Source organism: Palaemon carinicauda, chromosome 40 (genome assembly GCF_036898095.1).
Source record: "Palaemon carinicauda isolate YSFRI2023 chromosome 40, ASM3689809v2, whole genome shotgun sequence".
In the NCBI taxonomy this organism is placed as follows: domain Eukaryota; kingdom Metazoa; phylum Arthropoda; class Malacostraca; order Decapoda; family Palaemonidae; genus Palaemon; species Palaemon carinicauda.
In genome coordinates this window covers 21,835,209-21,852,708 of record NC_090764.1, presented here as the reverse complement: position 1 = coordinate 21,852,708, position 17,500 = coordinate 21,835,209, and the positions used below count along the sequence as shown (strand labels likewise).

Genomic DNA, 17,500 nt, shown 5'->3' with positions numbered 1-17,500 from the left:
AGACAGTTTAAGGTTTAAAGGTCACTTATGAATGGCAGAGCCAAGGGACAGTGACATTACCCTATCAAGCAGGATAATGCCCTAGAGACTGACCGTATATACATATGATCAGCGTCCAAGCCCTTTCTCCACCCAAGCTAGGACCAAGGAGGGTCAGGCAATTTCTGCTGATGACTCAGCAGGTAGACCTATACGCTTCTCCAAACACCCCCATCCTTAGCTCACAAGGATGGTGAGGGTTGCAGCGATCAAAGGAACTAACGAGTTTGAGCAGGACTCGAACCCAAGTTTAGCGATCAAAGGAACGAACGAGTTTGAGCAGGACTCGAGCCCCAGTCTGGCGATCACCAGCCAGAGACGTTACCAATAAGGCCACAGCAACAATGGACTATTTTAATATTTTCGGATGATTTACCATTATGTAAACTAAGAATAAAATTTACATAAAATTTTGACTTTTAACATTTCAAATTCCGAAGATAACCCCTCACTATTTCATAAATGTATATGTTTTGCATTTGAGAAATTAATGTTGAATAGTTTAAACTTAAGAGGAAAAAATATGTGGCTTCATTATCAAAAGACTTATTTTTATGTAGTTTTAGCTGGAGATATATTGAATACGGACTGAATGTTATAAAATAAATGACAGTTATTTTGCGCATTGAAGAATTGTCTGTAAATGTATTTTTTTTTTCTTTTATTAAATAGTTGTTTTGCTTAGAAACAAAGAAATAAAAAGCTGATATATATATATATATATATATACATATATATATATATATATCATCATCACCTCCTACGCCTATTGACGCAAAGGGCTTCGATTAGATTTTGCTAGTCGTCTCTTATCCTGATCTTTTAAATAAATACTTCTCTATTCATAGTCTCCCATTTCACGCTTCATAGTCCTCAGCCATGTAGGCATGGGTCTTACAACTCTTCTAGTGCCTTGTGGAGCCCAGTTGAAAGTCTGGCGAACTAATCTCTATTGGGGAGTGGGAAGAGCATTCCTAAACCGTCTACTGTATATATATATATATATATATATGTGTATATATATATATATATATATATATAAATGCTATTTGAGTCCTTTGAGGGAGATAAAATATTAATGCCTTTGTTTCAATGATCTGATAATATTATTGTCCTCACTAAGTATTATTTGTAATTATTTATTTATTTATTTATTTACTATCTTTTATGCATATAACTACATTTATCATCAGTATTTATAGTTCTCAAACTGCATATGATATGTAAAAATATCCTTTTATTTTAGTGTCTTGATAATCCTATTGTCTTCATTAATTAATCATCATCAGCACATATACATAGTTCTCAAAACTAAATAAATGATATAATAATAAGAATGGGTAGTTTATAATCTATACAAACAAATCATCACAATTGAATATAAAGACAAAATTAAAATATATATTTCATACAGCAACCAGTTCCGAAGACACTGACCTCCCGTTAGAGCTCATACTGAGAGGGAATGTTGGGTTAAAATGACCCCTAACGACAAAAGTTCCGGCCAAAGTTCTCTCTTCATCTATGATGAAAATGGTATTTACTGGAATATTTCTCTGGTCTCTTCTCATGCCATATAACCTCTGTACCATGGTCTTCCACTGCCTTGGGTTAAGAGTTCTCTTGCTTGAGGGTACACTCAGACACTCTATTCTATCTGATTTCTCATGCCATAGCCTCTGTACCATGGTCTTCCACTGTCTTGGGTTTAGAGTTCTCTTGCTTGAGGGTACACTCAGGCACTCTATTCTATCTGATTTTTCATGCCATAGCCTCTGTACCATGGTCTTCCACTGTCTTGGTTTAGAGTTCTCTTGCTTGAGGGTACACTCAGACACACTTATTCTATCTGATTTCTCATGCCATAGCCTCTGTACCATGGTCTTCCACTGTCTTGGTATAGAGTTCTTTTGCTTGAGGGTACCCTCAGACACTCTATTCTATCTGATTTCTCATGCCATAACCTCTGTACCATGGTCTTCCACTGCCTTGGGTTAAGAGTTCTCTTGCTTGAGGGTACACTCAGACACTCTTATTCTATCTGATTTCTCAGGCCATAGCCTCTGTACCATGGTCTTCCACTGTCTTGGGTTAGAGTTCTCTTGCTTGAGGGTACACTCAGGCACTCTATTCTATCTGATTTCTCATGCCATAGCCTCTGTACCATGGTCTTCCACTGTCTTGGGTTAGAATTCTCTTGCTTGAGGGTACACTCAGGCACTCTATTCTATCTGATTTCTCATGCCATAACCTCCGTACCATGGTCTTCCACTGTCTTGGGTTAAGAGTTCTCTTGCTTGAGGGTACACTCAGGCACTCTTATTCTATCTGATTTCGCTTCCTCTTGTATCGTTAAAGTTTTTATAGTTTATATAGGAAATATTTATTTTAATGTTGTTACACTTCTTATAATAGTTTATTTTCCATTGTTTCCTTTACTCACTGGACTATTTTCCCTGTTGGGGCCCCTGGGCTTATAGCATTCTGCTTTTCTAACTAGGGTTGTAGCTTAGCTAGTAGTAGTAGTAGTAGTAGTAGTAGTAGTAGTAGTAATAATAATAATAATAATAATAATATATCAAACATGATTGATAAATTGATAAGAAAGATAAGAGAATTATTATAACAAAAATAAGAATCGAAGTAAAAATTAAGCAAATACAATAAAATATATTGATAAAAATAATCATATGAAAAAATGAGGATTGAGATGTGATAAAAATGAAACATATACACTAACATAAATTGATAAAGAAATTATTATATAAAATAAAAAAAAAATAAAAAATAAGGATTGAAATATGATAAAAATAAAACGGGTACCCTAAAACAAATTCATAAAGAAGTTATGATACAAAGAGAGAAATCGAAAAATATAAAGATTGAAATATGATAAAATGTGACAGAGACATTACAATAAATTGGTAAAAAATTATTATACAAAACAAATAAAAATAAAAATAACGATTAAACTATTATAAAAGTGATATAATTATACTAAAATATATTAATCACCTCAAGAATTTAATTGGTTCTACCGGAGTATAATACCTAACTGTTGGTAAAATTAGGCGAAAACCAGGCTAGAAATTTTAACGTAAATCCTGTTAACAGACAAACAAATAAATATATAAGTAAACGCAGGTAGATATATAATGAAGGTTTTACCAGAAAAGATATATATAAAATAAAGATTACTTAGAACATAATCAAGGTTTTGCCAAAATACATAATTAGAGAAAAAGATTACTTTAAATCAATTGAAATCACGAAGCAAACACGTACAATTTCCAAGATAGAAATTTTAACGTAATCCTGTTAACAGACAAACAAACAAATAAATAAATAAACGCAGGTAAATATATAATCAAGGTTTACCCAAAAAACATATATACGAAAAAAGATTACTTTGTTGTCTGGATGTCATTTCCTTCACACCCCTGCTCAGTGACTAGATTTTTTTTTGTTTTTTCCCCCAGGGTTCTTTCATTTTCAAGCAATTTCTGTTCCAACATATTATCATTGTCATCTCCATTTTGTTTTCTTTTTTTTTCTCTCTCCCTCTCTTTTTGTTTGCTAATATGTATGGTATCATCATTGCTAAGCATTAATTCTTATGTGACTTTGTTACCCAAACCTTAGATCTCTGTGGTCAACCTGCTAATTGATGTTTATAATATATCACTGATTTATTGCATTCTCATCTTTTTTTTTTTTTTTTTTCTTGTACCGATGTCAAAAGTGTAAGATCACTGTACCCTTACTGTAACTCTGTATATGGCTTCTGCTGAAATAAAGATTATTATTATTATTATTATTATTATTAATTCAACTGAAATCACGAACCGAACACGTACAATTTCCCCGGTTTCTGTAACGCACGGTAAATGACCCCCGAGATACGATCCACTTCCAATTAACGACATTCAACATCATATCATACTATATGACGTCTTCCCCTTGCGTCATCACGTTGGGGAAAAGGGGAAAAGGGAGGGGAGGAGTCAGGAGAGGGAAGGGGAGGAGAGAGGATGGGGAAGTTGGAGAGGATTTCGAGAGGGGAAGACCGAGAGAGTAGCTGGGGAGGTAATGTTAGTTTTGGATCTTTTCCAGTGATAATATCGACCTATTTATATATATATATATATATATATGCATATATATATATATATATATATATATATATACTGTATATATATATATATATATATATTATATATATATATATATGTATATATATATATAAATGAGCACACATGCATGTATAAATATTCATATAGACAATTGTATGTATGTATATATGTATATATATATATATATACAGTATATATATGTATATATGTATATATGTATATATATATATACAGTATATATATATATATATATATACAGTATATATATATATATATATACACAGTATATATATATATATATATATCTATCTATCTATCTATCTATATCTATATCTATATATATATATATATATATGAATGTATATATTTTCATAAAGAACTTTTGTGTGTGTATATATATATATATATATACTGTATATATAGTATACATATATATATATATATATATATATTTATATATGAATATATATGTGTTCTTTTATTGACACAGAAAATCAATGTGCTTAGAGGTAACTTTAGTGATATTTCTAAAAAAAAAAAAAAAAAAAAAAAAAAAATTCTGTTTCACAACATACGACAGATTTCTGGCACTTATCTAAAATAAAAATAAAAAATCCCATTCCCGTCCAATATAAGCAAAGGAGCACCACTTTTATCACTATGCTGCTAACACTTATTTACTCGCCCTTTTTTCTTGTTATCTGCTTAGATTCGTTTAATAAATACAGCTATTATTATTATTATTATTATTATTATTATTATTGTAAGTGACAGCCACTTATAATAATAATAATAATAATAATAATAATAATAATAATAATAATAATAATAATAAATATTTTACTTATTGGAGCCTAAAGGTTTATAGCATCCTGCATTCCCAACTAAGGTTATAGCTTAGCTAATAATAATAATAATAATGATAATAATAATAATAATAATGAATATTTCCTTTCTTCACTGGGCTATTTTACTTCTTGGAGGCCTTGGGCTTATAGCATCCTGCTTTTCAAACTAGGGGTATAGCTTAGCTAATAATAATAATAATAATAATAACAATAATAATAATAATAATAATAATAATAATAATAATAGTTACATTCAAACGAACTATGAAAATATCGTTATCCAAACCTTTTATTAATCTATATATATATATAATCCCAAGTCCTGAATTATATATAAATAAAAAAAAAACCACACACTGCAACTGCAATAGGAAATGCGTTATTTACCAACAAAGATATTATAATACACCAGAGATTTCTTCATTTACCAACAAAGATATCATCATAATAATACACCAGAGATTTCTTTTCCTCTTCCATCCTTCCTACTCTCTCTTTCTCTCCTCCTTCCCTTCTTCCCTCCCTCTCCGATATGCGGAGACCCGACGAGATTATAAAATTCATCATCAAGGGGCCGGGCTGACAATGCTCTTCTCGTCCTCTTTGGGAAAACCTAATCAATACCACCAAACGGGAAAGCTGGTACCGAACCCCACCCCCTTTAACCACCCTCTCCCTATCCCCCCACCCCCTAAAAAAGAAATATGACGAATAATAATTAATGGAAGAAAATAAAACACGATCGATTAAAAATGGAGATCAATAAACAGGAAATAAGAACAATGGCAAGACCCTCCAGGAGAAAATCTTGTTGATGATGCAGTTTCGGGCTTCCAAACCGCCCCCCCCCCTCTCTCCTACCCCCCAAACCGATCCATTCAATATCGATGGTCGAAGTTGAATTCTGGCCACCCTCTCATAACCCCCCTTCCCCTCTCTCTCTCCCCACCCCCATCTTCCTTTCCTCGGTGTATATTTTATTCGTTGGTTTGTTTTCCTTCCACTTGAATCTCTCTGTCCCCTTTTTCTCAGGAAGCAGAAGCACCAACCTTCATCGGAAACCCCAAAGGGCAAGGCTCGCCTCATCCCCTGGCGCAGGGGATTCCCCTGGGGTACCTACCTCCTCTTACAGCAGCATCAGCAGCATCCCTGAGATCCTATTTTCGGACCGAATGGAAGACTTGCCCGCTTCCTTTTTTCCCCGTCCGCGATCCCCCAACGGGATCTTCAGTGCGGCGTTAATCAGGAGAACCCAGCAACAAGAGGCCCCTCGGTCGCTATTCCCTTCGGAGGGAGGAGGAGGAGGAGGAGGAGGGGGGAGGAGGAAAGGAAAGCGCAAGAGACACACGACGATGGAGGGAAAAAAAGAGGCCAGTATTCGACTACCTGGTTTTAAAGCAAATTGGAAAAAAGCAGCGAGACTAAAATCAAAACTGGGGGACAACAGTATTACGGTGGGATCTCAATGATGTAGTAGCGTTGCTAACGCTATGCTGCTTTTCAGGAAACTTTTTTTTTTAAATAATGTTTTTTAAAGTACTTTAATGTATGACTTATTTTCTCGTGAGATTGGTGCTCTGAATGAAGATTATTCAAGCAATTAAAAATCTTAGAAAAAATTTCTTTTAAGTGATTTGTATTTTTCCTAACTATACAGACCAAATGTGTTTTAAATACCTTAAAAAATTGAATTCAATTGACTTTGTAACCTACCAAGATGCAAGTAAAGGTCAAATGGACACTAATAGTAATAATAATAATAATAATAGTAATAATAATAATAATAATAATAATAATAATAATAATAATAATAATAGAAAATGCATAGTCTATAAATAATAATAACAATAATAATAATAGAAAATGTATATTCTATAATAATAATAATACTAATAACAATAATAATAATAATAATAATAATAGAAAATGTATAGTCTATAATTAATAATAATAATAATAATAATAATAATAATAATAATAGAAAATGGATTGCCTATAAATAATAACAAAAATAATAATCATAATAATAATAATAAAAATAATAATAATAATAACAACAACAACAACAACAACAACAACATCAATAATAATAATAATAATAATAATAATAATAATAATAATAATAACAACAACAATGACCTCCCAGGTAAAATAAACAAAATCTTTTGTAAAAATCTGCGGTAAACAGCTGCTCGTCAACGGGGGAATACATTAACATTCCCAACATAAAAAAGTTTTCCAATTATAGCAACGTTTCCAAAAGTATCTGAAAATGCATCATAAAATGGGTAAACATAGAGCGATTGCAAATGGATTCTCGAAAATGGGTTGAAAAAGGTATATGAAAATTCCCTATATATATATATATATATATATATATATATTTATATATATATATGTATATATAGATATATATATATATATATATATATATATATATATATATATATATATGTACATATACATATATCGCTATATATATATATATATATACATATATATATATATATATATACATACATCTATCTATCTATCTATCTATCTATCTATCTATATATATATATATATATATATATGTGTGTGTGTATGTGTGTGCGCACATACATGGGTCTCTGATCCAGAGGTATAAGAGAAAATCCGGACATTTGTGTGTTTGTGTGTTTGTTTGTGAGCAGCTTCCTGGTCACAATTTTAACAGTAGAGTAATGAAACTTGCGTGGAGGGATTAACTGTTATGTTAAAAAGCTGGAAATGATTAAATATTGGAAGGCCAAGGTCAAAGGTCAAGGATACAGATCAAGGTCACGGTCAAGCAAAATGTCCAATCCACGTAATCAGCCATAAGTTTGGACATCATTGTCAGAGACTTCAAACCTGGCTCATATTAGAGTGTATGGAAATCCACGCCATTTAATACATGTTAAGGTCAAAGGTCAAGGTAGAGCAAAAGGTCGAGATATAAGCTGCCGCGGCGGAGTCTGTGCTCTACTGAGTGTCCCTCTAGTTTTGGTAATGTTTGAGGGCACATTCTATAAAATCAACCAAATGATTCTTAGACACATCACGTCAACCACATGATTTCATCCATACTCAAATAGACAGACAAGTATTAGACACGTTTAGGATGTTCACAACAATATTGTTTAGTTAATACAATTTCTTGGCTGGTTATATCACACCCTTTCGAATGGTGTTGACACACTTTTGGCTAGTCATTATATACTTTTGGATGGTGTCAACACACACCTGGCTAGTATTTACATACATTTGGCTAGCCAACACAAACATTTGACAACTACTTATATAATGTTACATACTTGGCTAATCCTCACATATTTTAGCCAGTCATCACATACGTTTGGAAAGTCATTAAACAATTTTAGCAAGTCTTAACCAACTATATTTACGCAGGAGAGTTACAAGCCTATGCTTTGGTTGTGGTGGCCGATGTGGTAACGTCCCTGACTGGTGAACGCCAGGCTGGGGATCGAGTCCCATACAATCTCGTTAGTTCCTTTGGTTGCTGTAATCTCACCATCCTTGTGAGCTACGGATGTGGGGTTTGGGGGAGACTGTAGGTCTATCTGCTGAGTCATCAGCAGTCATTGCCTGTCTCCTTAGTCCTATACTTAATTTTTTTTAATGAGGCACATTTGCACTGACTCGCGGCGGTGCCCTTTTAGCTCAGAAAAGCTTCCCGCTTTCTGATTGGTTAGAATCATCTTGTCCAACCAATCAGCGATCAGGAAACTTTTCCGAGCTAAAAGGGCACACCTGCGAGTCGGTGCAAATCTGCCTCAGTAAAAAGAATTAATTATAGCTTTGGTGGAGAGGGGGCTTAGGTGCTGATCATATGCATATATGGTCAGTTTTTAGGGCATTGTCCTGCTTGATAGGGCAATGTCACTGTCCCTTGCCTCTGCCATTCATGAGCGGCCTTTAAACCTTTAAACCTTTCGCCAGCATACAATTTATGGAACTGATGGGGGTTCTACATTAAGCATCGGAAATAGATTTTTTTAATGGAAAATGTTATTCATAAAAGACTGGAACAACAACATAGAAGCTTTTTTCCCCCATATTCAATATCATAGGGAAGAAATTTTACCAAAAAATATAGGAGCATTTGAGTTTCTATAGTTCTTTTGCATTTATGCAATAGTTTTTCCATTTGATGGATCTGTAAATTCATGCTGTTTTTTTCTTCTAATTTAACTATTAATTCTATTTGTTTTATTATTATTAAAGGTACTTATTAAAAACGAATCTATACCAAATTTAACTGATGATGTCTTGCAAAGCTTATTAGAATATATTGTCTCGCTTATTGATAAGACGTTAACAAATACAAGGCAGTAAATTTTTTTTTATTACCGATGCTAACGCAAGTTATTACGCAACTACAAATAAAAACATGCACATTATATACATATATATATATATAATATATATATATATATATATATAATATATATATATATATATATATATATATACTGTACACACATATATATATATAATAGGTCCGTATCAAAACTAGGGAAATTACGAATAAATTAAGCGTACGATATAATTATTAATGCTAAAAACTACTACAGAATAGTACATTTAGAAAACAAAGAGAACTGTCAATCAGTATATCTTTCGTTATATCACAATTTATCAGAAACAAGTGTGTTACAAAATTCTTTACATACTTTAAAACGACAGACGAAGCTCTGTGAAAAAAATACCTATCCATACATATGTGGAATAACTCAAGAATTAACAAAAGCATTTTTAAAATAAATAATAATGATAGAAAAATGCTCTTCCCACACCCCAAGTGAGATTAGTTCACCAAACTTTCAACTGGGCTCCACAAGGCACTAGAAGAGTTGGAAAACCCGGGCCTATATGGCTGAGGACTATGAAGCGTGAAGTAGATGATGAATGGAGAAGTATTGACTTAAAAGCTCAAGATGAGAGACGACTGGCGAAATCTATCCGAGGCCCTTTGCGTCAATAGGCGTAGGAGGAGATGATGATATATAATGTATATCGAAATTTAACCGAGACCCTTTGCGTCAATAGGCGTAGGAGGAGATGATGATATATAATGTATATCGAAATCTAACCGAGGCCCTTTGCGTCAATAAGCGTAGGAGGAGATGATGATATATACTGTATATCGAAATCTAACCGAGGCCCTTTGCGTCAATAAGCGTAGGAGATGATGATATATACTGTATATCGAAATCTAACCGAGGCCCTTTGCGTCAAGAGGCGTAGGAGGAGATGATGTTATATAATGTATATCGAAATCTAACCGAGGCCCTTTGCGTCAAGAAGCGTAAGAGGAGATGATGATATATAATGTATATCGAAATTTAACCGAGGACCTTTGCGTCAATAGGCGTGGAAGGAGATGATGATGATGATGATAACTTAAAAGCTTACCAAATATACGCCCGAAAAAAAAAAAAATGGATATATTCGAGTTTCTTCACCAGAGAGGTGACGGTTCATCGTATTTTTTTTTCCTCTCTAATAGACACCCAAAACGCATTTCTATATACGCATGAGATGAGAGAGACACCCTGAAGTTTAGCAAAAAGGTGGTAAGCGTAGACAATTATCTTGCCGGTGATCTAGAATGGCGTAGCGGAGACTAGAGGCTACAATAGCTGATTTCTATATATTCTAATGTTATTATAACACGTGAGACTATATTTAAAAATCATACTCAGCATGGTAATATATGTGGAATAATGTAATACATAAGCGTATTGTATACACACACACACACATATATATATATATATATATATATAACAACAACAACAAAAAAGGAAGCAGTTCCTTGTCCACTAAAGGTCAAGGCCTCAGACTTTTCAATTAATGTCTGGGGTTTGGCCAATTTTCATATATATATATATATATATATATGTATACAAATATATATATATATATATATATATACATACATATATGGATTAAAATCAACACAATATCGTGCTCAAACAGAAATAAATTTCTATCTCATACTGGGATCGAACCCTAGCCCCTTCAAATTGAAAGGCCAGGTCGCTCGTATGTCTATATATATATATATATATATATATATATATATAATATATATATATATATATATATATGAGCGTGCGAGAGAATATCTTGATACGGTAACACTACCATACAATGGAATAAATAGCCCATAAAAAGAAACAGAAATTAAATGTAGGTGATACTTACGTTTCGGCACACTAACTAAAGTGACTCGAATTCAACCTTTTTTTTTTCTGATCTTCACGGTTTGGTCTCCTAACACTAAGGCGAAAAAAAAAAAAAAAAAAAAAAAAAAAAAAAAAAAAAAAAACTATTTTAAGACATTCAAAATTCCATCTTACGGCAGTTGTGACCACTCATTAATTATTTTTTCTTTTACCCACATTACACAGTTTCCCAAACCAAGAGTAATTATTAGTTTTTGCGAGTTAAGGAAAAAGAGGAATATAACTGAAAAAAAAAACTTGAGAGAGAGAGAGAGAGAGAGAGAGAGAGAGAGAGAGAGAGAGAGAATATGAAGGATTCTGCTTACAGCGAAACGCAATTAATAATAATAATAATAATAATAATAATAATAATAATAATAATAATAATAATAATAGTAGTCGTAATAATAACGACAATAATAATAATAATAATAGATAATAATAACATGACAACTTAGAAGAATAACAATAACAATAAAATTAATATAAATAACAATATCGTTGCTCCAAGTTAATATTACGACTCTACAGACATTAACATGGCTTCTAGTTCCAGGGTTAACGACCCTTCTACCAAATAAACCGGAAAACCAACGGCAGTTGAACACGTTCATGTTCATATTGAGAAAATGGCTCCCCTTTGCCTTGAAATAGAAAACACATATAACTGATATCTTTATTCTTAATAGAATCAAATTGAAAACACACAAATTCCCTGGAATGATATTGCGTAGTTGATGCTGAAGATCTTGAAAATCTATAATAATTTCGACAAAATGGTTTTCGTAACTAAATATGCATTTGTTTATTATTATTATCATCATCATCATCATTATCATCTTCTCCTCCTACGCCTATTGACGTAAAGGACCTCGGTTAGATTTCGCCAGTCGTCTCTATCTTGAGCTTTTAAATCAATACTTCTCCATTCATCATATCCTATTTCACGCTTCATAGTCCTCAGCCATGTAGGCCTGGGTCTTCTAACTCTTCTAACCCCTTGTGGAGCCCAGTTTAATGTTTGGTGAACTAATCTCTCTCTTACTGCATTTGTTTATATGGAAGTTAAAAGCAAAATTGTTTAGATGGGTAAAAATCGTCTCGACTGTCTATATATTTATCTAGGCTATTGGGAAAAAATAAAAATAAATGATAAAAAACTTTAACCAATACCAAAAAAGACAGGATATTATTATTATTATTATCATTATTATTATTATTATTATTATTATTATTATTATTATTATTATTATTATTATTATTACTTGCTAAGCTACAACCCTAGTTGGAAAAGCAGGAAGCTATATGCCCAAGGGCCCAACAGGGGAAATAGACCAGTGAGGTAAGGAAACAAGGAAGTATATAAACTACAAGATAAGTAATTAACAATTAAAATAAAATATTTTAAGAACAGTAACATTAAAATAGATATTCCATATATAAGCTATAAAATCATTAACAAAACAACAGGAAGAGAAATAAGATAGAATAGTGTGTCCGAGTGTACCATCGAATAAGAGAACTCTAACCCAAGACAGTGGAGGACCAAAGACATCTTATTATACTGACACAAATAAAAAAAAAAACGTCTTATTGATAGAAGAAAAGCTACGTAGACATTTTCTATGACGGTGGGAAAATACGAAATGCATGACTATTAATTCCCTGTTTTTCTGATAGTGTCTCTGCTAACTAAAGTCAGGTTTACACGGTCAAACATGTGTTTGAAGTGATGTTCGACCGTGTGAAAGCGGCATTCGGTTGTCGAACAGGTTCGTCAAACTAGAAGAAAGTCTGTTCTCGCCTGACTTTTGTGGGCGGGACTTCATTGTCCACAAATCTTATGCATTTGTGGCTGACTCCACCTATTCAAACCGATTGACAAGCAGGTTCGACAACCAGGTTCGACGAACCGTTCGATCGTATAAACCCCGTTTAACGGTACTATCTTTAAAAACCTCGTGAGAAAACCAGGAGAAACAAGATAATAAATTCTCAGGAGGAACTGGTTAACCAAGGTCAGACAAGTTCCTGCAGAAAATGAATGACCTGATAAGTTTGCTTATTCTCTTAACATTGTCTTGACGCGTTCCTAAATGTTTCTGAACTTTTATTATTATTATTATTATCATTGCTATTAATCATCATTATTATTATTAATAGTATTATTATTACTATTATCATTATCGTTTTTGTTACAATTATTATTATTATTATTATTATTATTACTATTATCACCAGCTAAGCTACAACCCTAGAGGGAAAAGCAGGATGCTATAAACCCAATGGGGTCCAACAGGGAAAAGTAGCCCAGTGAGGAAAGGAAATAAGGAAATGAATAAACTACAACAGAAGGAATGAACAATTAAAATAACATATTTTAAGAACAGTAACAACATTAAAATAGATCTTTTAAAGTAAACTATAAAAAAAAAGATACTTATTTTAGCCTTTTCATCGTAAAAACATTCGCCGCAAGTTTGAACTTCTGAAGATCCACCGATTCAACTACCCGATCAGAAAGATCATTCTACAGCCTGGTCACAGCTGGAATAAAACTTTTAGAATACTTTGCAGTATTGAGCCTTTCTTCAACAGTAGCCCATAATCACAAAGTTCCACCATTTCAACTACGTGATCAGGAAAATCATTCCACAACCTGGTCACAGCTGGAGTAAAATTTTGAGAATACTTCGTAGTATTGAGCCTTTCCGGGAGAAGGACTCAAAATCGAACAGTAAATCAGGAAGATCATTACACAGTCTGGTCACAGCTGGAATAAAGCTTTGACAATACTTTGTAGTGTTGAGCCTTTCCGGAAGGACTTGAAATCATTCAGTATATCAGGAAGATCATTCCACAGCTTGGTCACAGCTGGAATAAAACTTTTAGAATACTTTGTAATATTGACTCTTTCCGGAAGAAGGACTCGAAATTGAACAGTCAACCAGGAAAACCATTCCACAGCTTGGTCACAGCTGGAATAAAACTTTGAGAATACTGTGTAATATTGAGTCTTTCCGGAAGAAGGACTTGAAATCGTTCAGTAAATCAGGAAAACCAGTCCACAGCTTGGTCACAGCTGGAATAAAACTTTTAGAATACTCTGTAGTATTGAATGGAAGATCATTCCACGGTTTGGTCACAGCTGGAATAAAACTTTACAAATACTCAGTAGTATTAAGCCTTTCCGGAAGAAGGACTCGAAATCGAACAGTATATCAGGAAGATCATTCCACAGCTTGGTCACAGCTGGAATATAACTTTACAAATACTCTGTAGTATTAAGCCTTTTCGAAAGAAGGAAATCGAACAGTAACCCGTAATCACATTCAAAGCAAATGAAATGGCTCCGAGAAGCAGCTGAGCCAAATCGAGTTTTGCCATACTCTTACACAACCCTAAAGACGATTTTTATTCGGGCTTTACCGCAAAATGGAATCCTATCCCGTCAACGTTATCCTAATGTGCGAGAACAACGACCGATATGAGAAATGCTGAAATTAATCAGTTCTTATGTGTATGCATGTGTGTGTCTCTATCTGTCTCTACCTCTCTTTATACTTATATAAAATGTATGTATATATATATATATATATACTGTATATATATATATATATATATATACATATATATAATATATACATGTACACACACATACATACACACACACACACACACACACACATATATATATATATATATATATACATACATATATATCCCTACCATTTCAAAAGGCTCACTCTACATGTAATCTTTTATTTTGCCCATAATTTAATTAATCAACTACTAACCACATCAGTCGACTACCTACGAGACGCACAATTCCCAGCTCGTCCAAATATATGACGTCACTTCCTAATGGCGCCTATTCGACCACTTGTAAGGGTTCCACAAGGAGAGACTTCCAGCCAGGGTTGCCAGTTACTTTAAATGAGAAAAGGTCAATTTCTAGTCAACCGCAGCTTTAAAAGGCCAACCTACTAGTAGAAAAAAGGCCAAATATATAGTATTTAAGGCCCTACCTTTTTCATATAACTAAAGGCCAACTAATTTTTTAAAAAGGCCAAATTTTAGTTTTGGTCGAAAAAACCCAAACTGGCAACTCTGCTTCCAGCAGCTGCTCTCGGTCACTTAGTCTCGAGTGCAATCAAGCGTCAGGTAATGACTTTAAGAAATACTTTTCAAATCTTGAAGTACTAAAAGTTCAGAACTACATTTGATCATTAGTTCATACTTAGAGCTTCTTTTACTTTGTGGTGATGTTTGACCTTTTTCTCTGGTCACTCTAAACACTGTCTTGCTATGTATGTTGGGAGAAGTTTTTTTTTTTTTTTCTGTTGGGGCACCTGGGCTTATAGCATCCACCTTTTCCAACTAATGTTGTAGCTTAGCAAGTAATAATAATAATAATAATAATAATAATAATAATAATAATAATAATAATAATAATAATAACCTCTTTAGACGATCATGTTAAACAGGCTGACATAAGTTTATTAACATATTTTAAATATGAAAAATTTGCTTTAATGTTGTTACTGTTTTTTTATAAATATTTTATCTTAATTGTTCATTACTTCCCATAATAATTATTCATTCCCTAATTTCCTTTCCTCGTTGTGCTATTTTTCCCTGTTGGAGCCCTTGGTGTTATAGCATTTTGCTTTTCCAACTAGGGTTGTAGCTTAGATAATGATGATAATAATAAATCTTTCATGTCCCAATTTATAACTAAAATATGCTGCCTTTTTTTCCCTTTTAATTTGATGGTCATTGCATTATTCAGACTCCTCTACAGCAATTATTACCCAAGTATAATCATTCTCACTGTGGTAGCCTACTGGAAACTTCATTGTATGGCAATCAGTTAGACGGGGGTTCAAGATCCCCTCAAGCTAGATAGTTTCTAGTAGTGTCTGCAACCTCACCATCCTTGTAACCTAGGAATTGGGGATTTGTTAGAGCCTATAAGTCTACCTGCTGAGTCATCAGCAGCCACTGCCTGGCTCTCCCTGGTCCTAGCTTGATAGAGGGTCTTGGGCGCTAATCATATGTATGCATAGTCAGTCTTTAGGGATTTGTCATGTCCCTTGCCTCTGTCATTCACGAGCGGCCTTTAAACTTTGATATAAGCTTCCATATCAGCTTTAGAAGCAAGTGAGTTAATGCCCCTATATGTTGCATTAGCAACATGCAAGAACACATTCTATTGGCTCCTATACTCATTTTTTTTCAGTGAGGCATATTTGCACCGACTCGCAGCGGTGCCCTTTTAGCTCGAAAAAGTTTCCTGCTATCTGATTGGTTAGAATTATCTTGTCCAACCAATCAGATACCAGGAAACTTTTCCGAGCTAAAAGGGCACCGCTGCGAGTCGGTGCAAATCTGCCTCACTAAAAAAAATTGACTATAGTCCGTTGGTATTAAGAACTTTAAATTTAATCTGTGTTGTTAATAATAGCACGGGTGACTTTGGAAAAAGATATATTCAGAGGATTGGTTTTCATAAACAAAAAAAAAAAAAAAAATGTTTTAGAGCTATCGGCAGAGATCTTGTGAATTCTAGATAAATTACCATTTCTACTAAAATATACTCTATGCTCGCCTATTGTCAATTTCTTTCAATGAGGCGCATTTGCAACCGACTCGCAGCGGTGCCCTTTTAGCTCGGAAAAGTTTCCAGATCGCTGATTGGTTAGAATTATCTTGTCCAACCAATCAGCGATCAGGAAACTTTTCCGAGCTAAAAGGGCACCGCTGCGAGTCGGTGCAAATCTCCCTCGCTAAAAAAAATTGACTATAGTATTCCAAGAACCATATATTTTGCTTCTACTCATCAGACTGGGTTTAGAAGTGTTTTAGAGCTATCGTTTCCTGATCGCTGATTGGTTAGAATTATCTTGTCCAACCAATCAGCGATCAGGAAACATTTCCAAGCTAAAAGGGCACCGCTGGGAGTCGGTGCAAATCTGCCTCGCTAAAAAAAATTTACTATTGTAATCCAAGAACTCTATTCTCTTTATAAGTATTAATTTAGGTATATATTTACTACACCATTTTCTTGGGATAAAGAAAATAAATGAAAATTAAGTTGTGGTAAAATGTCAATCATTTTTTTTTCTCGCCCATTCCAGAATTGACCAACATTCCAGATTTCCATGACATCCAGCATTCCAGGAGTGCGTCAAACATCACCTGCTTGGATATTTACAATGACGTC

The 17,500-nt window shown here is 33.5% G+C and overlaps 1 protein-coding gene across 1 annotated transcript in view; it reads left to right on the top strand.

The window, feature by feature from the left end:
• mub (poly(rC)-binding protein mub) overlaps positions 1-17,500 on the top strand; it is a 95,174-nt gene that overhangs the window by 25,154 nt on the left and 52,520 nt on the right. The window contains exon 5 of the mRNA XM_068363868.1: positions 6,053-6,394. Within this exon, the coding sequence (XP_068219969.1) occupies positions 6,053-6,394 (342 nt within the window). The remainder of the gene's footprint in view (positions 1-6,052; positions 6,395-17,500) is intronic.